Source organism: Mauremys mutica, chromosome 4, assembly GCF_020497125.1.
Source record: "Mauremys mutica isolate MM-2020 ecotype Southern chromosome 4, ASM2049712v1, whole genome shotgun sequence".
Taxonomy (NCBI): domain Eukaryota; kingdom Metazoa; phylum Chordata; order Testudines; family Geoemydidae; genus Mauremys; species Mauremys mutica.
In genome coordinates, this window is record NC_059075.1 from 65,060,150 (window position 1) to 65,082,977 (window position 22,828).

A 22,828-nucleotide genomic window follows, 5' to 3' on the forward strand; every position below is an offset into this window, starting at 1 on the left:
TGCTGTTCAGTGTACATCGAGGAGATGCAAGGGTTAGCCCATAGATCCCTTTAGTATTTGGGACACTAATACTATTTTCTACATCTCTGCATCATCTTCAGTTCTACCTGCTAATGCTGCTTCAATTTCAGATTCTCTCAAACAAAAAGCAAAGGGATTCAGAGCAGTTAGCTCTAGGAGGGAAAGTAGGAGCCAAGGACTTATCTATTTGGAAGACTGAAACAATTGAGGTGTGTTGCCTTTGCCTGAGAACTCAGTGGCTCAGAGTATTAGGAAAGGGCCATGTAACCTTCAGGGCCGGCTCTGGCTTTTTTGCCGCCCCAAGCAAAAAAACCAAAACCAAAAAAAACCCTGTGGGGCAGCCGGAGCAGTGAAGGGGGGAGGAGGGGGAGAAACAAAAAACAAACCTGTGGGCCGGCCGGAGCGGCGAAGGGGAAAAAAAAAAAACCTGCCGGGCTTGCTACAGACCTAGCACCGCTCCCAGCAGGGCGCTCCCCTCCTCCGCGCTGCCGCCCACTATAGGGCAGTTGGAGCTGCGAAGGGGGGAAAAAACCCTGCGGGAATGCTGCCCCTTGGAATCTGCCACCCCAAGCACGAGCTTGCTCGGCTGGTGCCTGGAGCCGGCCCTGGTAACCTTCTGCCTTGAGATCACTAGTTCAAACAGAGATCAGGCCCAAAGTTAGTATCATTTAAAGACTGTCCATTGGCCTACATAAAATAATTTGGGTGGCTGGGGGTTCAGTTCCCGATATCCACATCACAACCACCACCATTGTAACTGGTGCCCAAGTTGGCATTCTCAGCTGAGAATGGTGAAGATTGAATGGCATTAACACTGAACTCCATTCTTATCCCTGGTGTTCAGATCACACTGATGCACATATGCAGGGCAGCACTTTATGGATAAACCAAGGACCTCAGTGTCCTGGGCTGTTGGGCTAGCACCTTTCACCAGCACAAGATGTATTTTAAAAATATTAAAAGGAAAGAATCATCCTTATACCTCATAATATTATGAGCCTGTTTTCAGACTGATTTCACAGTAGTGTTACTTCTAGCCACAAATGGATTTATGCCCTCCCATCCATTCATTCATTGATTAGGCTCAATACTTGAACACCACCTCCTGTGACTTGTCTGAAATATGCAGTGGCAGTGAGGCAGGAATCATTATAGTGCTGTGACTAATCAGGTAAGGATATCTATTCTAAGGGAGCTCTGCCACATTGAAAGCTCAATATATATACAGTGTGTTTTAGGAAAAGGCAGGGCCCAGTAATCTGGTTACAATGATGTAACTCTACTGAAGTCAAAGATTCATTTAGTCCACAGGTTATTCTGGTTGGGGCAAGTTGGAAGCTGTGAGGGGCACCGGAATGGTGTTAACATCCTTATTCTCATTGTAGGCTCGGGGATCTGGAGGTGGCAGGAGAAGGAACGATGCTGCCTCCCAGGATGACCATGACAAACCTTTCGTTTGTGACAGTAAGTAGCACCCAGACCACCAACTCTGCTTCTGGCCTGGTCCAACCAGCCCAAAATGTAATCAGGGCTTCATGTTCTCCTTTCCAGCATAGAGTCCTGCTGCTCTCTGACTTGCATGTCTTTCACTTGCTGCTGTTGGGGTTTTTGCATGAAAGAAAGAAAGTGAAATCACCTCTCATGCTCTGTCAATTTCTCTCTCTCTTTGTGGCTTCTCTGCCTTAACTCTCTCTTCCTCCACCCTTGTAAGATTCACCCTCTATTTCTTTCTCTGTTTCAGATAGTTACAAACAAAAGCTTAACTCAAAAATCTCCGACAAAGGTACTTCACCACTGTGTATCTCTCACTTATTTTTGTGGTGATTCCCTTTCTTTCAAAGTCCTAACTCTCTCAGCCCTTCCTCAGACAGAGCTCTGAGGGACATCAGTGGGAGCTGTGCCTCGGTAAGCACTGATTAAAACCTGACTGCCCAGTTCTGTCACTTGTAGGGTACAAGTAAACACCAAAGGAAGGTGTGATTGTAGCACAGGTAGGCATACGCATGCGGGCATTAATCTAGCTAGCTCAAGTACCAACAGTAGTGTATGTGTGATAGCACAGGCTTCAGGGACCCTGGGTACACAGCTCAGGTGGCTAGCCAGTGCTGAAGTCCATGCTTCTGTATTGTCACTACTATTGTTACCGTAGCTAGCTAGATGAAAGCTAGCATGGATGGGCCTAACCACACTACTGTCATACCTTAATTTGCTGTGTAGATGTACCCTGACTCACTGTGAGTAGTAGCTGACTCTGTGATGGGTTCCAGTGGGACTGCATGTGAAGTAAGGCATTACTCAAAACAAGCAAGGGTGTCAGACTGTGAGGAAGAACTCCAGAATTTGGCATAGTATGAATTATTTTTACAGCTAGGATCTATCCATTGGCATTTTTTCTTCTTCTTTTCAACTCTTTCTCACTTCAATACATCCTATTCAGTGAGTGACATGCTGGGCTAAACCCCTGTCTTTCTGCGAAGCTCCCACTTCAATGCCAAGAATAGATTGAGTGTTCATTGGGAATTTGTGCTGTCACTAACTAACCAAAGCTAACAGAGTGCTGTTGTCTGTTGAGTCAGTTCCAGGATATTAGAGAGACAAGGTGTGTGAGGTAATATCTTTTATTGGAGAAGCTGGTCCAATAATAGATATTACCTCACTCACCTTGTTTCTCCCTATAACTAATAGAGTCAGGAGGAGAGGTGACCATCTTCACTTCACAGCTCCAAAAGGTTTGGGTGGAGTTTGGGATGAGTTGGTACGCCCACCCCTTTCTGCCCCCAACCTCCCAACTCTTCCAGCCCCAAAAGACCAATCATCACAATAGCTATCTATGAATCTGTAGTTTTTAAAAAATGAAGAAATATGGAACATACATGAAAGGTTTATTCCCCACAGTCCAGCCATGCTCTTTCATGGTGAGGTTGGGTGACCCTTGTATGGTGTTGTGATTGGCATTCCAAATGTCTTGCTTTGGCAATGCAAATACTATGGCGACTCTAGGGACGGAGTTCCTTAATGGTACAATTGATTTCGGAGGGAGAAAGGAAAGCCTTGAATGGTCTCTAATATGTCTGCACATGAGTATAACCTGATCACAGAAGGAGGAGCTCGTTAGGGTGAAAGGATTGGGGGCACCTCTGCAGGTTTATATTTAAGGATCTGTTTTTACATTGGAGGGTTGAAATTTTCCCTTCTAAGGATTGTCCAGAAGTCTAACACATATTTTCTGTTTAAAATCCTGAGCCTTTCAGTGAGAGTGGATGTGTGTGTGGGATTGTCTATATCTCCTTTCTTGGAAATGCCCCCACATGCAAGGGCACTTCTGTAGATTATAGGCATTTTGAACATATTGTGACTCTTTTGTGGTCACTCCCATTTCCCTAGTGAGAGTATAAATGATTTAGCTCAACTGCGGGATCACCCAGGCACCTTAGTGACATGCAAAGAGGTGATTCACAGATAATATGTGACACATCAAAGATATCAAAGCAGGCAACAGAAATCTGAGCTGAAGCCAAGGTTATGGTGCATGTTGTACTGATGTAGTTTTGCCCATTCCTAATTCCTGGTTTACATTTTAGAGCATAAATTTACTTTTTGGTTTTGAAAAATAAATCTTTCCAACTCCCTTTGGATGAAATCTTTCATTTTTAAGAAACATATTATCAGAAGGAGAGGACCAAGATAGATGGCTAAGAGAAGGTTGTTATAAGTAACAGAACTCTTTTACATTACTATGGGGGACTGGAGAGAGGGTTGCTCCAGCTATAGTGCCATCTTTCTTGTGTGTCATCTTCTCCCTCCCTTTTAATATCCACTAGAACTTATATAAATAATTTGTAGTGAATAATTTATTTGACACATTTAGACCCCTTTTCTGTTAATGAATTGTCAGCAAACAGTTTAAGATATTTTTAAAAATTTATTTCTTCTTAAAAATTATTTGCCAAATATTTTCTACAATTATATCTTGATCAGTATATTGTTTGGGAGAAGTTAATTCCCAATATTCAGTGTACAAATTCACAGCTAGATTGGTTAGTTTTAGATGGGGACATGCAGGTTACAGAGTATCATTTCTGTTCCCTGTCTCATTACTCTTAGAATCACATTACTGGTGTCAATAATTGCCTTAATGAGTCCATAATTTGCTTTTCCTATATATTCTCTAATTTTCACCCCAACTTTTCTGTTTCTGCAAATGTGCCTGCAGTAAATTTGTTTGCTTGAATGTTTGTGGAAAGTGAACAAACACAAAAGGCGCACAAACAGAACTGAATTGAAGTATTATTTATTTATTTAAAGGATATAGTCACAGAAAATTCTTTGAGGAATTTGACCAGCTCTACTTCCCCAATTATAAAACTATGCTTATAGGAAACAGAACATACTTCAACAGTTGTCAGTACTCACATAAAGGTCTGTGAGAAGCTACCAGCCCATGTGTCAGCAGCATGGCTGTGAAGGAGCTAACCCCTGTGCCCGGGTTAGCCTCTTCACCTCTGACTTCTTGCTGGCAGACCTCCTTCCACTGGAAGATGGGAATGCTACTCCAGAGAAGGAACTCAGCCCTGACCAAGTGGGGACAGGTAAATGGCTACGTGCCACCTGAGCAGATTTTGTCCAGTTGGTTGGTCCAGAAATTAGAACTGCTTGAAAAATGGAATTTTTGTGTCTCAGGAAAATTTGGTTTTGTTCCAAATTGAGATGAAAAGTCAAAAAACATGGAATTTTTTGTGAAATGAAAATCTTATTTCAATCTTATTGAACTATTTCATTCTGACTTGTTATACAACATTCTATAATGGTTGAAACATTTTGACTTTTTATATTACATTCTAATATAACAAAAGTTGAAACAAAATGTTTTGATAATTTCTCATAAAAAATAACAACAACATTGATATGTTCCTGGGAAAAGTTTCCATTTCATTGTATCAGCATTTTCTGATGGAAAACTGGTCAATCTGAACATTTTCAACCAGCTCTACCAGATACCCTTGAAAAGGGGGTTGGAGAGTGGGACTGAGAGGAGACCATGTCGGAGGGCTGTAGGCAGGAATGTGTACTGCTGCTTACAAACACAGCCTGAATACATAACTAGGAGATAGACCAGAGAGAGCCTGTATGTATGGCCCCTGGTAGGGTGCCAGGGTACCAAACCATGCTAGAAAGAAAACCCAACACAGCCCGGGGAAGACTGGGGAGCTCCTACTACAGCAGCTTCAGATGAACAACAGGGTACAAGTTTCAAATGAAGGGCAGAGTGAATGAATGAATGTATAAATTACAATAAGGACAATTGATGACATATGGTCATAAATGTTGCCCCGTGGGATCCACCAGCCAGAGAAGTCTCACTACAGCTGTGTTTTTATCCATGATTTGGCTGTCTTTGAAAATCAAATATCTTCACTCTGGTAAAACTTCATCAACATTATATGGAGTTTCATAGCATGAGTTCTGGAAGAAAAAACTGTGAACCTCTCTAGCTTCTGAACTAGATGAACTGATGTTCTTCCATCTGTCTGAAGTGGTCCGCCTGTCCTAAGTCATCTAGACACTACTTAGGGCAGGTCTACACTACAGCTGGGAGCATGCTTTCCAGCATGGGTGGAGAGACTCATGTTAGCTCTGCTTGAGCTAGCTCACAAAAAATAGCACTGTAGCTGGGGGCTGCACGGGCAGTGGCTTGGGCTAGCCCAGGGTGTCTGGGCAGGTTTGTTCTCAGATGGCTAGCCCAAGCTGCTACCAGTGCTACCCCAGCTACACTGCTATTTTTAGTGTGTTAGCGCAAGCACCGCTAGCATATGTCTATCCATCCGTGCTGGCAAGCATGCTTCCAGCAGCAATATAGACATACCCTTACTCTTCTGCCGTCTTCTACTCCTTCCCCCACCTCACTGTAACTAATCTGCAAATATACTTACTTGCATCTTCTTTTAAATTCCATTGTTCTTTTCCTCTACTCTATCTTCACATGTGGGGCTTTCCTTTTCTCCTTCTATAAAAGGAGTTGTTGCATGTACCTTTGTCAAGCATTTCCCCTCTCTAGTCTGTCTCACTGTTTCTTCTCATTTCTGTGTAGCTCTTCCTCTATTTATAGTGCACTTTGATTAAGACACTTACTTTATATAGCATCCTTTGTACATAGACTGTTTGAGATTGGGATCCCAAGTGGGCCTTTTAGTCCATCTCCTTCACAATGGCAGAACTGGTTTAATTCTTCCTATCACCCCTGATGGACCGGTGACTAATCCAGCCTTGAGTGTCCCTAGTGATGATGATTCTTGTCTAGAAGCTTGTTCTGTTGCCCCAACTGTCCTTTTGGTTATCAAGTTTCTCCAAATATTTAACCTGAATTTTCTCTGCTGCAGACTTACACCCATCACTTTGTGTTCTCTTCTTGGTGCCTAATGAGAATAATTGTTTCTTGGCTTTTTTATACTGTCCTTTTCTGTATCTGAAGACACTTATCATGTGTCTCCTCCAGATCTCTTATCAAGCTTGTTGCTCTCCTCTGAACTGTCTCCAATTTGTCTGTCTTTTTTTTTACTGTGTGGTGGCCAAAACTAAACATAGCTCACAGGAGAAGGCTGAACTAGTGCAGAAGATCGGTATTAGGTTCAGTAATTATTTTTGCTATCTTGTTTTACCCGTAATACTCCTAATATTGCATATTCCTTTTGTGCACATGTTATGAAAGCTAGAGAGGCAATAGACCTATTAGGTTAGTTAGTCCATTCTTTTGCCGGTGCAGGATTGTATTCTCCAGGGCTATTTTCACTCATGATTTAAAGATCTCAAGCAAAGGGGCTTTCTCCACTGCCACATTCATAGTCTTCATATTTAATATACCTGTTCCTTCTCCATGCTACCTCAGCTAGTTATCCTCCGGCTTCAATTTCTTCATTTTATTAATCTGTCTTACTTGAAACATGTTACATTTATCTTTGTTGGATCTCCTAGTTATTAATCAAATGATTGATTTCATCTCCTTTCTCCAATCTCTCAGGCTCATGCAGGGCATTTTTTGTTATTTTCCCAAGTGTCTGTGATCTTTCCCAACAATCTGTCCTCTGCACATGTCATTCTTGTATTCTCCACTCCACCTGCCAAATCAGTAATAAAAATATAGACTAGTACTGAACCCAAAATGGATGCTTGCAAGCACCTAGGGCTAGTTTTTCAAAAGTATTTTGGTGCTTAATGATGCAGATAGGCACCGAGAGGGATTTTCCCCAGAGTATCTGAGCACTTAACAACTTTTAATATGTTTATTCTCACAATGCCCCTATGAAGTAGGGAAGTGCTGTTATCCTTATTTTACAGCTGGGGAACTATGGCACAGCGAGCAAGTGCCCAGGGTCACACAGTCAGCCTGGGGAAGATCCAGGAAGTAAACCCAGTCTCTCAAGTCCTAGGCTAATGCCTCAATCACTGGATCATCCTGACTTCAATTTACTTTTGAAAATCCCACTAGGTGCATCCTTTGGTACCTAAATACCAGTGTAAGTGTGGCCCCGGTGAATATTTTGAACTTGGCACTGAACTATTAATATCCTAATTTGATTTTTGTTTTTTAAAAAAGCAGCCTCTACATTGAAGATTGACCTCATCGATATTCTTCTAATTTTCTTGTGTGTCATGTGGCATAGTATCAAAGGCCTCATTAATGTCAGAATACACCTTGTCCTCTGCATTCCCTTTGTACACTAAACCTATCCTGTTAGGCTGGGATTTTCAGTCAGCCTAAGGGCTTGGCTACACTTACAGTTTGCAGCGCTGGTAGTTTGCAGCGCTGGTCATCCAGCTGTGTAGGAGCAGCGCTGGTGTGTGGCCACACTCACAGCTACCAGCGCTGGTGTGTGGCCACATTTGCAGCATTTCCAGCGCTGTTGGGAGTGATGCATTATGGGCAGCTATCCCAGCATTCAAGTGGCCGCAACGTGCTTTTCAAAAGAGGGGGGTGGAGTGGGGTCTAGTGTGACAGGGAGCGGGGGGAAAGAGAGAGTGGATTTTTGGAGCCAACACTGTGTGTTAGCTTCCTGACTTGAAAAATCAGAACATTTTTCCGACCCCTTAGTCTTAACTCTTAATTGCAAACAGCATGCAGGCAACACGACTCCCCACTGTTTCCCTGCCTGCCTCTCATTTGATTGTTTACAGCCAGGTACAGATGATCACAGCAAACAGGAGCTGTGTTTGTTTTTTAGATAGCAGCAGCAACGGAGGAGCTCCACAGAGCTCATTCACAACAGGGAGGAGGATCTCATTTGATTGTTCACAGATTGATCAAGCGCTGGATCACCAGCGCTGCAATCGCTACACCGGCCAGGTGTACAGCCAGCGCTGCAGCCAGGGAGTTGCAGCGCTGGATGTGCCTTGCAGGTGTGGACAGTTACTAATTGCAGCGCTGGAAAGCCTCTACCAGCGCTGCAACTTGCAAGTGTAGCCAAGCCCTATGGGAGTTAAGGCAACCAACTTCCACTGAATTTCAGTGGGAACTGAGCACCCTGCTATCCCAGCCTAACATATTACATAACTGTGGCATGACTTGTTTTTTGCAAATATTTGTTGCTCTCTATCACCATATTTTCTGTATGTGCTGACAAAGTAACTGCTTTATTCATTGTTCTAACAACTTACCAAGAATTGAAATTAAATTTGCTCCTGTACACTCCCCTGCCGTCTTTCCCCGCATCTTTAAAATTGACGTGATCCTGCCATCTTCAATTGCTCAAACTTCCTATTGATTTCAGTGGCAGGTTTTCTGGAGCAAGGCCTGCAAGATCAGGTGTTATGTTTGCTTTTTGCCTGGCCTCTGAGACCTCACCTGCCTTTTTTGTTCTCAAAAACATTAACAATGGCTTCAATAGTACTTCCACTGGCCCCTTGAGCTCTGTAGGGTTAATATCACTGCATCCAGTTGATTTGAATATATTCTGATTATAGCCTTGTGACATGCTCCCTCAGAAGTCTGTTTTGTGTCACCCTTCCCTTGATAACTATTAGAAGCTTAAGTGCTAAACCGCGGGATGACATTACCTTGCTTAGTGAGGACTGAAGAAAAGTAGTTGTTAGGCACTAAGAACTAGAATAAAATAGAGGTGAAGTTAGAAGTGGATGGGGTTACCCGGTGTTGCTATTAAGGATGGGTAAATAGGATGACATTTGGATTCAAATAGTATTGGGATTCAGAGGGCCTATTCTTTGGATAATATTTAGATGTCCAAAGCCATTATATCAGCCTTTTAGTCCATCCCTCACAACACTCAGGCCTGGTCTACACTAGGACTTTAAATCAAATTTAGCAGCGTTAATTCGAATTAACCGCTCAACCGTCCACACCAGGAAGCCGTTTAATTCGACTTAGAGGGCTCTTTAGTTCGAATTCGGTACTCCACCCCGACGAGGGGAGTAGCGCTAAATTCGACATGGCTATCTCGAATTAGGCTAGGTGTGGATGCAAATCGAACTTACTAGCTCCGGGAGCTATCCCACAGTGCACCACTCTGTTGATGCTCTGGACAGCAGTCCAAGCTTGGATTCTCTGACCAGCCACACAGGAAACGACCCGGGAAAATTTGAATTCCTTTTTCTGTCTGGGCACTTTGAATCTGATGTCCTGGTTGGACATCGGGGCGAGCTCAGCAGCACCTGCAACGGTGCAGAGCTCTCCAGCAGAGGAGTCCATGCAATCCCAGAATAGAAAAAGGTCCCCAGCATGGACAGACCGTGAAGTCCTGGATCTGATCGCTGTGTGGGGCGATGAGTCTGTGCTTTCGGAGCTGCGCTCCAACAAACGGAATGCAAAGACCTACGAGAAGGTCTCCAAAGCCATGGCACTCAGAGGATACAGCCGGGATACAACGCAGTGCCGCGTGAAAATCAAGGACCTGAGACAAGGCTACCAAAAAGTCAGAGCGGCAAACGGACGCTCCGGAGCACAGCCCCAGACATGCCGCTTCTACGAGGCACTGCATGCCATTCTAGGTGGGTCTGCCACCACTGCCCCACCAGTGACCGTGGACTCTGAGTATGGGATAGTGTCGAGGGGCAGTTCCTCGGCGATGTTCGCCGATGGGGAAGATGAGGAAGGGTTTGTGGAGGACGACGCAGGCGACAGCGCTTACAATACCGCTTTCCCCGACAGCCAGGATCTCTTCATCACCCTCACAGAGAACCCTCCCCGGCCGTTAACCCGGACTCAGAATCAGGGGAAGGATCAGTCGGTAAGTGCTATAAACATGGAAACATTTATTTTTTAAAAAACAGGAATAAAAAATATGTAAAAACTATATAAAAACTTTTCCTTAAAAAACTATATAAAGAGAAGGTCCACACATATAGGGATGGAACAGAAATCCTCCTGGGACACTTCCACGAAGCTCTCGGAGAGCAGCTCGAAAAGTCTCCGCAGGAGGTTCCTGGGGAGAGGTGCCTTATTTGGTGCTCCGTGGAAGCACACTCTTCCGCGCCAGGCCATCCTAATGTACAGCGGAATCATTGCCTCCACCAGCATTGCAGCGTACGGTCCTGGTCTGTGCAGGGATTCTAGCAGCATCCTCTCTCTCTCTCTCCGAGTGACCCGCCTCAGGGTAATCTTGTTCGGCGACTGCTGCATCTAATTAGGGCAATTAGTGTACTGTTACTATTGTGAATGCTTGACTTTTACTTTGCATAGCAATGACCTTCGTTTAACAGCCACGTGTTGGAGGCCGCAGAGGAAAAGCGCGGGGCTGGAACAGGGTCAGACTTTATGCTTTACAGATTGCCTTCAGCGGGAGGGCACAGCTATCCATTAACTGTTAAGCAGCCTATAGTGTAGTGCTTACCAGGCCTGGCTGCTACACGGATTCAGCTGTACCGCCCCGCTTGTCCGATCTCCTGTGCAAGACCGCAGCCAATGAAAGCGTATTCCGAAATCTCGAACTTGTCCTGAGAGCTCGTGAGACTAGGTGCCCTGTATGGTCTTGTTCACAGAAACTGACTAGACTGTGTTCAGTGTTCGCAAACATGTATCTTTTCAAGGAAATCACTTCCTTTTTCCCATCACACAGCTGCGGGTCTTTCACGAACTGCCCCGGCATCCCCCTCACAGAGGCTGGCGCAGATTAGGCGGCGAAAGAAAAAGACTAGGGATGACATGTTCTCTGAACTGATGGCTTGTTCCAGAGCCGAGGCGGCCGAGCAGAGACAGTGGAGGGAGACCCTATGTCAGCACCAGCGCTCACACAGCGAACGGGAGGACAGGTGGCGGCAGGAAGACCAGCAGGCGACTCAAACGCTGCTTGGGCTAATGAGGGAGCAAACGGACACGCTCCGGCGCCTGGTAGATGTTCTGCAGGACCGCAGGCAGGAGCAGAGAGCCCCCCTGAACTGTATCTGCAACCGCCTTCCCCCGCCACAAAGTCCTGTCCCCCCCTCACCAAAAATCACAAGAAGGAGGGGCGCTAGGGGCCGTGAAAACTGTCACTCCACCCCAGCAGCGCGCTCATGTACCAAACAGCTCTCATTCCCTAAAGTATGAGAAGTGCTTCCATTCCTGGATCACCCAGTCCCAAATCCAAGTTTCATCCCCCCACTGTGTAGTTGAGTATTAAAAGTAGTTTGTTGTTATTCACTGTTTCCGTCACGTTTTCCTTGTCAGAAGACTTTGTGTGAAGGGGGGGGAGGGGTTTTTTAATTGCATAGGACAGCCTCCATTACCAGGGTACAGACTTGGGGGCAGGATCAACAGCAGGACACACACAGACTGCAGTCACTAGGCACTAGGGTCATTCTGGGATGTGAATGCTGCCCCGGGTCAGTCTGTGAGGTGTATGCTGCCCCAGGGTCCTAGCGCCTGCCATCCACAAATGGCAAGGCAGGCTGCCCTTACCATGCCCTTCCCCCCTAGCCACGAGCCTCTCCGATGCCCTGAGCCCCAGCAAGAGCCCTCATCCACGGACACATACTCACCCTTCCCACACACCCCTCACCCCTTCCTACGCCCCAACCCCCAGCCCAGAGCCTGCATCCAAACTCCGTCCCAAAGACGGCACCCCTCACCCCTTCCTGCAAACCCACCCCTTCCTGCACACCCACCCGCAACCGTCCTCCCCCCAGAGACCGCTGTAGGAGCAGGAGCCTGTCATTCCTCTAGTGTAGAAGCGGTCTGGACATCAGTGCACACCGTACCCACCACAGTCCGCGTCCATGTTTCAAGCCTTGAACAGGAATTCATAATTAAAGAAAACTTTATTAATAATCAGTGTTCCATTAAAGTTATTTTAAAACGTGTGTTGGAAGGGGGGAAACCTGGAGAACGGGGTATGTAACCGCAGATTGAAGTCAACAGTCACTGAAACAGGCTCAGGTTCAGCTTCTCTGTAAATCAACTGGAGAGTCATAGGTTACCCTGCTCTCCAAGGAACCTATCTTTCAAAGCCTCCCGGATGCACAGCGCTTCCCGCTGGGATCTTCTATCGGCACGGGTGTCTGGCTGAGCGTAATCAGCAGCCAGGCGATTGGCCTCAACCTCCCATCCAGCCATAAAGGTCTCCCCCTTGCTCTCACAGAGATTGTGGAGCACACAGCAAGCAGCAATAACAACGGGGATATTTTTTTCGCTGAGGTCCGAGCGAGTCAGTAAGCTCCGCCATCTCCCCTTGAGACGTCCGAAAGCACACTCCACCACCATTCTGCACTTGCTCAGCCGGTAGTTGAAGAGTTCCTTCTCACTGTCCAAGGCGCCTGTATAGGGCTTCATGAGCCAGGGCATTAGCGGGTAGGCTGGGTCCCCGAGGATCACTGTAGGCATCTGCACATCCCCAACCGTTATTTTGTGGTCTGGGAAGAAACTACCTGCCTGGAGGCATTTAAACAGACCAGAGTTCCTGAACACACGCGCGTCATGAACCTTGCCCGGCCACCTGACGTAGATGTTGGTAAAACGTCCCCTATGGTCCACCAGTGCTTGCAGCACCATAGAAAAGTAGCCCTTTCGGTTAATGTACTCGCTGGCCTGGTGGGCCGGTCCCAGGATAGGGATGTGAGTGCCATCTATAGCCCCACTGCAGTTTGGGAATCCCATCGCGCCGAAGCCATCTATGACGACCTGGACGTTTCCCAGGGTCACTACCTTTGAGAACAGTTGCTCAACGATTGCGTGGGCTACTTGAATCACAGCAAGCCCTACGGTAGATTTGCCCACGCCAAAGTGGTTCGCTACTGACTGGTAGCTGTCTGGCGTGGCAAGTTTCCAGAGGGCTATGGCCACTCGCTTCTGCACAGTCAGGGCTGCTTGCATCCGGGTGTCCTGGCGCTTAAGGGCAGGGGACAGCAAGTCACAGAGTTCAAGGAAAGTGCCCTTACGCATCCTGAAGTTTCGCAGCCACTGTGATTCATCCCAGACCTGCAGCACTATGCGGTCCCACCAGTCCATGCTTGTTTCCCGGGCCCAGAATCGCCGTTCCACACCATGAACTTGACCCATTGCCACCATGATCTCCACTGCGCGGCGTACCCTGCTTTGTGAGAGGTCTGCGCCACTCTGTGACTTCCTGTCCTCACCGCGCTGACGGAGCCTCCTCGCCCGATTTCTCATCAGCTGACTGTGGAAGAGGAGGATGATAAGGTGCGAGGAGTTGACAACGGCCATAAGTGCAGCGATGATCGCAGCGGGCTCCATGCTCGCAGTGCTGTGGCGTCCGAGCTGTAACCGACCAGAGAAGGGCGCGAACAGATTTCCCGCCGGCGCTTTCAAGGAGAGAGGGCGGGAGTGACGGTTCAATGATGACAGTTACCCAAAACCACCCTCGACACATTTTTTTCCCCCAGCAGGCATTGGGGGCTCTACCCAGCATTCCACTGGGCAGCGGGGACTGCGGGAACTGTGAGATAGCTTCCCACAGTGCACCGCTTCCAAAGTCGACGCTGGCCCCGTTACTGTGGACTCAGACAGTCGAATTACTGTATTTAGTGTGGATACACAAATTCGACTTCATAAGGTCGATTCCACAAATTCGAATTAAGTAGATTCGAAATAGTCTTGTAGTGTAGACGTACCCTCAGAGGCTTCCTGTCCCTGCAGCAGGTCCTAGGCCTCTAATTATCTGTGGTTTCCATGTAGGATGATGGCAGTCCTGTGCCCTGTGAAACTGTTTGGGAGCCAATGTTAAACGAATGTGATGGTCTCAGCCCACTTTTAGATAAGTGTCCATATAAAAGCCTCTAACAAACAACCATCATCGCTCCTGCTACACTTAGTGCTTACTGATTCCATTTTTGGCAGTCTCAGTAGGGAAGCCAAGGATTAAATAGATATGGAGATTTAACACTTCTCTGACCTGTAGAGGTGGGCTCCATTTAGATCAGGGTTGAGGCACATGGGTGTAGCAGGACAGGACTCTGTTGCTTTTTCTACCTGAGCTATGTCTGCTCTGGGGATTAACAGAGGACATCAGTTTTCAGGGTTTCCAATCCATACCTTTCACCAGCAATTAATTTAACCACATATAGTCACATTTTAAAAAAATGACATTTAAATGTTTTGTTGCAGTCTTTAATATGCATGTAGCCTGAAATTAGCACAGTAGGTAGGTACCAGGGCACATCCAGTTGGTCAGCCCAAACAGAACCAGTTGTTGTTTGGAAATCCAGTGGGAAATGTATTACCATTTTACCATTGTGATTAACTAGATTTGCAACATAACACCCTTGATCAGCAAGACAAACCTACTGCTTTCCCACCGATGAAGATCAAAATACAACCTGTAAAACATTAGACATCTCCAGCTTCCAGATTCTGGTTATGATGGTTGTAATAATGGAAACTATATTCCAGAGCCAGTGCAAAACAGAGTTGGATTTTTTTTGGGTGGAGAATAGGAGGTGGGTATTACTTCACAAAATGGCTCCCCGGCAGTGATTAATTTAGGCTTTAGCATTGGACATTCCCTCCAGCTGAGAAGAAAGAACAGCCATTTGAAAGCAGGCAAAACAGAAGCAAAGAGAAGACCAATGTACAGTAACTCCTCACTTAAAGTCATCGTGGTTAACGTTGTTTCGTTGTTACATTGCTGATCAATTAGGGAACATGCTCATTTAAAGTTGTGTAATGCTCCCTTCTAACATCATTTGGCAGCCGCCTGCTTTGTCTACTGCTTGCAGGAAGAGCAGCCCATTGCAGCTAGCTGGTGGGGGCTTGGAACAAGAGCAGACTGGCAGCCCCCTATCAGCTCCCCACTCCCCTAAGTTCCCTGTGCAGCAGCTGCCTGCAGTTCAGCTGTGTCCCTCCCCTAATGCCATGTGCTGCTCCTGCCCTCTGCCTTGGAGCTGCTCCCCGAGACTCCTGCTTGCTATGTGGGGAGGAGGGAAGGAAGCAGGGCCAGCTCCAGGGTTTTTGCCGCCCCAAGCGATGGGAAAAAAAAAAGCCATGATCGGCGGCAGTTCCACTGCGCCACTTTCTTCTTCGGCGGCAATTCAGCGGCAGGTCCTTCCCTCCGAGAGGGACCGAGGGACCCGCCGCCGAATTGCCGCCAAAGAGCCCGACATGCCTCCCCTTGCCCTTGGCTGCCCCAGGCACTTGCTTGCTGGGCTGGTGCCTGGAGCCGGCCCTGGAAGGAAGAGGGGGGATAATGTCAGGGTGTCCCCCTGTGCCTGCACCCTGCTTACCCCATCTTCCACAGAGCAGGGGGGACAGACCAGGACTCAGGACGGAGGGAGCTTGCAGCAGCTGCCTGTCAGCAAGCTGATCTAATTAACAAGGCAGTGTACTTAAGGGAAATATGCATACCTCCCTCCATTCCTGCTGCCTTGTGTAGAGAGAAAGTTAACCCTTGAGGGCTCAGCCAATTGCTAGTTCATCATTTAGCAGTAAGGGAAATATCCCACCCTTTGACTCCTCCACCTCAACCAAGCTTCACAATCATCATCACTGTGTACCAGTATTAAATTGTTTGTTTAAAACTTATACTGTGTGTGTGTGTGTGTGTGTGTGTGTGTGTGTGTATAGTCTTTTGTCTGGTGAAAAAAATTTCCCTGGAACCTAACCCCCTCATTTACATTAATTCTTATTGGGAAATTGGATTCGCTTAACATCGTTTCACTTAAAGTCGCATTTTTCAGGAACATAACTACAACGTTAAGTAGGAGTTACTGTATGAGGGAAGGTGCGGTGAGAATGCAGTACTCACATGTCCCCCAATTTCCTGTTTCCACTGACACGTGGATGATTTTCTTCTGTCTCGTACTGGTGACAGACTGTATGTGTGTGTGTATGTGTGTAGTGCTGGCTAGAACATAGCTCACCTCTGCCAAGGACCACATGTGTAATGGTCTCAGAATGAGAGTAGTGCAGCAAATAAATAGCTAGTGACAAAGCCATTTGAGACATAGACCTCAAAGCACTTTTTAAAACAAGAAGTATCATTATCCCCATTTTACATAGGAAGGAATTTTAAAGGAAAACTGAGACACAGAGAGATGAAGTGACTTGTCCAAGGTCACAATCATCTTCAGTGACAGAGTTGGGAATAGAACCTGGTTTTGTGAGGCTCCTTGTTTATGTAATGAAAGTGTCTCTAAGTAGGGCTTGTTTTCCCATAAAATAGTTGGGTAATACGTTAATTTCAGATTTAAAATTTGGAAGCAAATTAAGATAAATCACAGAAGAGCATCTGTTGGAGAATGATGATTAGTAAGAGTTTGATCTGCACTGTTTTGTTATGTGGCTTGCCCACCCAGTTTGCCCACCACATAGCACACTATGGTTTACAGCTGGCTGAATGCAAAACATATCACTAAAGTGCAGGATGGACCAAAAGGCATATTGGACCAAATCCTTTAAAACCTGGCTTGGTTGCCTGATTAAAGGCCAAGTCATAAAGGGAGGACTTGCCTCAGTGTTAGAAAACAGGAGAAAATCTGTCAGTTGCTAGACTGATGTGTCCATCCGGGAGGAAAGTGAAAAGACAAAAACAAAAGACCAAGGCTGTTTAATGGAGTGCATAGCTACATGGTGAAGTTTGTAAAGTGCACATTCTTCATTTAAGTGGGAGGTGCATGGTAGCAGAGCATAACATTCAATGGAGAGTTTTATCTGTGTTGTAAGATTGTGTTCTGATCGCAGCATTGGCAATTAAGAGAATAAGAGAGATAAATGAGAGAGATTTGTTCTAACCACGAGACTGGGAATCAAGAACTCATGGGTTCTAATCGAGGTTCTGACACAGGATCACTGTGTGACTTTGGCAAATCACTTAACCCCTCTGTGATTCTGTTTCCTCATCTGTATAATGAGGGTAACATCACACAGGAGCATAGGAAGGATTAATTAGTTAATGTCTGAAAATCTCTTTGAATATGGAAAACATTATATAAGTGATAGTGTCTATAAAACAGTAATTATTAACAATACCTATCTCTGAACACAGTGTTATGTGAGGTTAATAAAATATGTTCTGTCTGGAAAATAAGAGAGTAGGCAGAATTTAGAACATAAGAACGGCCATACTGGGTCAGACCAATGGTCCATCTAGCTCAGTATCCTGTCTTCCAACTGTGGTCAATGCCAGGTGCTTCAGAGGGAATGAACAGAACAGGTAATCATCAAGTGATCCATCCCCTGTTGCCAGTTTGGGGAGATTCCAATGTGACAGCCAAGTTCTGAGTTAGTTTTTATTCCAGCATACTCCTAGGGAAGGTGGTGATTGTTTTGCCTGGATAAGAACACAGGACACCCTTCTCTCCTGCAAAAGATTAACTTGCACAGAGACTAGGAAATCCTAAGAGTTTCAGCAGGTGGAGCTGACTGTGTATGAGCGTGAGGAGTGAAAAAGTTTGGCCATCAAGAAGAAGCTTGTGGGTTCAGCCTCAAACACCAGCAGATCCTCTGAGATCCTCCAACCCCTCAAGGTATCCACTGGGCCATGTACAGTGGGCCCCCTCCCACTCTGGCTTAAGTGTTCACTGGCCTCCTTCATTGCTAGGAATGCCCCTGCCTGTTGCTATCCTTGGAAGCCCCCCTGTCCCTATCATAAGGATTGCTACAGAAAAGAGGGGCCAGTTGTAGAATTTAGTTCAGCCTTAGGCTGTGCTCAAAAAAGAACTGGCAAAAACACTTAAGTTAAAATATTGTAGTGAAGTCTGTGAATAGTATCTGTAGCTCACAAGAACAGTGTCATTGTTTGTAAAGCTTCCTTTTAATTCACATGAGCATAAATGGGATAGTGCAGGATATATCAATTTAACAATCAAGTAATCTACTATGAACATCTCTCCATCTGTCTTTTCCAAGGTATGTAATAAGAGTCATATAAACTAGACAAATTTATCTTTTAAAATCATACTTCTTTTTACTATAAGCCATATAACAATAAGTGTTTTCTATTTGTCTTGTTTGTGTAAAATGTTAAGGGTTGTGAATTCTTGCTGTTTGCCTGCCTGATAATTTTTGTATCACCAGTGTGTCCCATGTTCTATGGCAAGGGTTCTCAAACTGGGGGTTGGGACACCTCAAGGGGTTGCGAGATTATTACATGGGGGGTGGTGAGCTGTCAGCCTCCACCCCAAAGCCCGCTTTGCCTCCAGCATTTATAATGGTGTTAAATAAGTGTTTTTAATTTATAAGGTGGGGGGGGGGTCTCACTCAGAGGCTTGCTATGTGAAAAGAGTCACCAGTACAAAAGTTTGAGAACCACTGATCTATGGGATGAAGGATGATCTGGGTGGGAGTTCTTTCCTCTTCTGAAATGCAATCAAAGAGTAGCTGGCAGATACTGAAAGGTGGGAGATCAAAGTTGCCTTTCTTAAAGGACCTAAAAGACATTTCTTAAAGGACATATACCTAAGAATAGTCATGTTTATTAATGCCTCCCCCGCCCCTGATAGGAAATTCAAAGTTAAGGTTACACTTAAAAGCAGCCCAGTGAGTTTAAAGTTTAGATATATACATTTAAGGCATCCAAACAACCTTAATTTTACCTCTATATATCTGCTTCTTCACTGTAAGTATTATTTTTGTATTAAAGGTGTTTTTAAAAGAGTTTTAAGAAGCTTATGGCTGTAGGCATTTTAATTTGGAAAAAGTCTGTACTGATACAGTGAGTGTATAATTGCCATCTTTCCATCTTCCCTTCATCTTTTTTCATAAGGGCTATAGAAAGCCTGTGGTCTAGTGCTGTGAAAAACTTAAATTTGGAGGAGACTCTCTTGTATTTCTGTCTGACTCTTATAGTGCACCAGTGGCCATGGGATCTGGGCAATGAAAGAAGAGGTACAGAGACTTAAAACAAAAGTGGACTTTACTCAGACCTTCCTAGAGTTTGTTTTTTTGTACTTAGATTTCCCCCATCTTCCCATCTCACCTTCTGTTGCTGTGATTAGGTGTTTATACAAATATAGGCTGCAAGTGATGTATTAAAACTGTGATACAGAAATGCTTGGGGATGGCTTTGATTTTTTCTTATTTTCTTTTAATAATTATAATAAATTTTCCTAGTGATCAGGTTACATATTGGAGTCTGTTGCCCCAAGGAAAAGGGATAGAGACTTACCTTTTTAAAATAAAAGCTTTGGTCTCCCATCAGTCACATGGCACTCCATCAAAAGCCCACCAGGATTGATGGGCTGTTCTGATATTCCATTTGGATAGTGAATAAGTTCTCAAACATTCCTTCCACCCCTCCAAGAATTGATCCTGTGCACTAGGTCTTGCTAAGATCTTTTTATCATACTTAATTTGAAGTTTCTAGAACAAATCATTTTTGAGATGGACAAAAAAGAAAAAAGACTTCAAAACACACCACCTATTTTTCTGATTCCCATGTCTTAGAAACAGCTTGTATAATTCCCCATAAATTTAACCAATACAGAAGACACCTGCAAAATTTGAAAAGGAAAGGATCTTTTTTTTTTTTCATTTGAGGACCAAGGAGTTAAATTTGACTTGGCAGTGGTAAGTGAGTCTCTGCCTTAACATAATATTTAACAATACCAGCAAGGAATATACACAGTACTCTTTCATGTGCATACCAAGCAGCTGTAATATAGTGATGTCTTTTGGTAACTACCAACCGGGGCTGGATTGGATCTGCCGACCTAGAGGTGAGAGAGACTTTATCAGTCCCTGACCCAGCCAGCCTCCTGGGAATTTGTGTTAACATTTTATCCTTCTTTCATACCTTTGTGCCTTAGATCTAATGTGTTTTGTTCATTTGGTGCCTGATAATCCTTTAAGTTCCATGGGCACAATTACCACTGAAATTAATGAGACTTGCACCTATGTTAATGGACTCTGACCCAAATTAATGGCCTCTCTTTAGTGTAAAATTAATCAGCATTTTATGGCCTCCTATTAAAAACCAAAAATTCTGGTCTCTTGGATAATAGGCCCTCACACTTGACCCCCTTGTTGGAACTCTTAGTAAAGAGGGCAAGGGCTGGATATGTCTTTCAGACTGAATTCCCCTCTCACTTTGGGAGCTGGTCCCTCCTGAAGCATGTTTTCTGGCTAGCATGGAGGAAGCTTGCACTGCTGCTGCCTAGGTTGTGTGTTTCCTGCCCATGTTGAGGCATTTCTTTAACTTTATTTTTTTAAATATATTTTATTTACACAAAAGCAAGATCAATATTATACATGTGTTATTTAACTATAGTGGATGGAGAAAAATAGGAAAAGAATGGTTATCATTATGAATCATTGATTCTTATTGATATCATGCCATAGATAAGCATGCTTTACAAACACCTAAGACCAGGTATGTTCCCTGAGGGAGTTTACAAATTACCATATTGTCCCGAGTATAGGCCACACTTTTCCCCCCTAATTTAAGTTTTTAAACTAGGGGTGCGGCCTATAAGCGGGATCTTGCAAAAAAAAACAACCAATAAAAATACTTTAAATCCCAGCCGCGGCGGGGAATCAGAGGGCTCTGGGCTGCCCGCTGCGGCAGGAAGCCAAGAGCCCTTTAAATCTCAGCCGCGGCGGGGAATCAGAGGGCTCTGGCTACCTGGCTCTGGCCGTCCGGCTCCTGCCACATCCTCCAGCTCTGGGCTCCGGTTGCGTGACTCCTGCCCCGGCCCAGCATCCCGGGGCTCCTGGCTCCAGCCGCGGCCGGACTGTAGCGCCGCCAGCCACATCCAGGCAGCGCAGTAAGGGGGCAGGGAGGGGGTGTTGGAGAGAGGACAGGGGAGTTCGGGGTGGGGGGTGGATAGGGGTTGGGGGGGTCAGAGGGCAGGGAACAGGGGGATTGAATAGGGACAAGGGTCCTGGTGGGGCAGTTAGAAAGGATCAGGGGATGGATGGGGCAGTGGGAGGCAGTCAGGGGCAAGGGTTCCAGGGGCTGTCAGGGGACAGAGAGAAGGGGTGGTTGGATGGGGCAGGGGTGGGGGGAGGTGTCAAGGAACGTGGGGGGTTGGATGGGGCAGGAGTTCGGGGGGAGGGGGCCATGATTCCTAACCCTAAGAACATTTGCTAATGTTGTTGATTGTTGTGCAGGGGAGAGGGTGAGAACTGTTCCCATCAGTCTCCTGGTTGTCCATTCCTTTTCCCTTCTTTATTTACAGTATAACTACAAAATAGTTTTCAATATTTCTGAGTATATAACATATGCCGTCAAAAGCAGGACTACCAAAACTGTTAAAAGTGTTAAAAATACTGGTACATGTCTTCCTATTCATTAAATAAAATACTGTTTTACTGTTCTACTAATGTGTATATTTTCTTTAAGTTAAAAAAAGTTAAAAATTTAATTTTTTTAAAATAGCACCAAACTTTAAGGGTGCGGCTTATAATCAGGAGCGGCCTATACTCGGAACAATACGGTAGTTAGAACAAGTTGAGTGTAGCAATGTCCTCATCCCTGCGGCGCCTCCTGCTGGTCTTTTCTGGGAATTAGCTCTCCAGCCTCCGGAGCGCCCTCTGCAGGCCAGTGTCCTGCTGCCTCTTGGCCCCCGTGTCCCTCCCAGGACCCAGTGTCCCTTTATCTGGGGTGCTGCCCTGTGGCAGTAACCCCTTTCTCTGTGGGTCTCCCCTCCCCAGTGAACTCTCACCCACTATCCCCACCTCACCTCAGTTTAAGGCCACTGCCTGTCATTGTCTAGCCCCCACACCCTGGGGCAGACTGCAGTATCAGCCTACTCATCACCGGCAAGGTTGGGTTTGGACCTGCTGCCTTTGCCTATCCCTGGGCTGCCCTCTGCAACCCCCAGTACCTATTTGCCTTCTGCTAGGCCGCAGCCTGGGGCTTTCCAGGCTGGAGCTCCCCTGCTCCTCTACCTTTCCCCAGCCCTGCTTCACTCAGGTATCCTGTCTCTAGCTCCATGCAGCCAGGCCCATCTCCCTCTACAAACAGAGAGAGACTGTTGAGTGCCTGGCTCCCAGCCTCTTATATAGGGCCAGCTGAGGCTACTTCCCCAATCAGCCTAGCAGCTTTTTCCCCTGCCACAATCCTCTCCCAGGGCTGTCTTTAAAACCCTCAGGGCAGGAGTGGGTGACCATCCCGCTACATTGAGATTAAAATGTTACTTCACCAATGTATAGTCTACAATTTCACATAATCTCCTCCTTAATGTGGATCATCCATCTGCTTTTTGTGAGAAGTAGCAGAAAAGTTTTAAACAGTGAAACCTGATTACCTCAGTGTAAATGAACAAATGCTTTTTGAGCTTTTTTGCTGAGCATTAGAACATTGTTGGACTCCTGCATGTGGGGAAGGTGAATGTGCGGGGTCTGTCAGACCCCTGACACTCCCTGCTCAATGAAAATCCAGATCGGGTTACCAACAAGATAGCCCTCAGGGAGCCTAGAAGGGCCAGGAGG

At 45.7% G+C, this 22,828-nt stretch overlaps 1 protein-coding gene across 13 annotated transcripts in view; it reads left to right on the forward strand.

Annotated features, from left to right (window-relative positions):
• DPF3 (double PHD fingers 3) overlaps nucleotides 1–22,828 on the forward strand; it is a 262,881-nt gene that overhangs the window by 182,940 nt on the left and 57,113 nt on the right. For all 13 annotated transcript variants that reach the window (XM_045013994.1, XM_045013997.1, XM_045014000.1 and 10 more), the window contains one exon: nucleotides 1,407–1,485. In XM_045013994.1, the coding sequence (XP_044869929.1) occupies nucleotides 1,407–1,485 (79 nt within the window). The remainder of the gene's footprint in view (nucleotides 1–1,406; nucleotides 1,486–22,828) is intronic.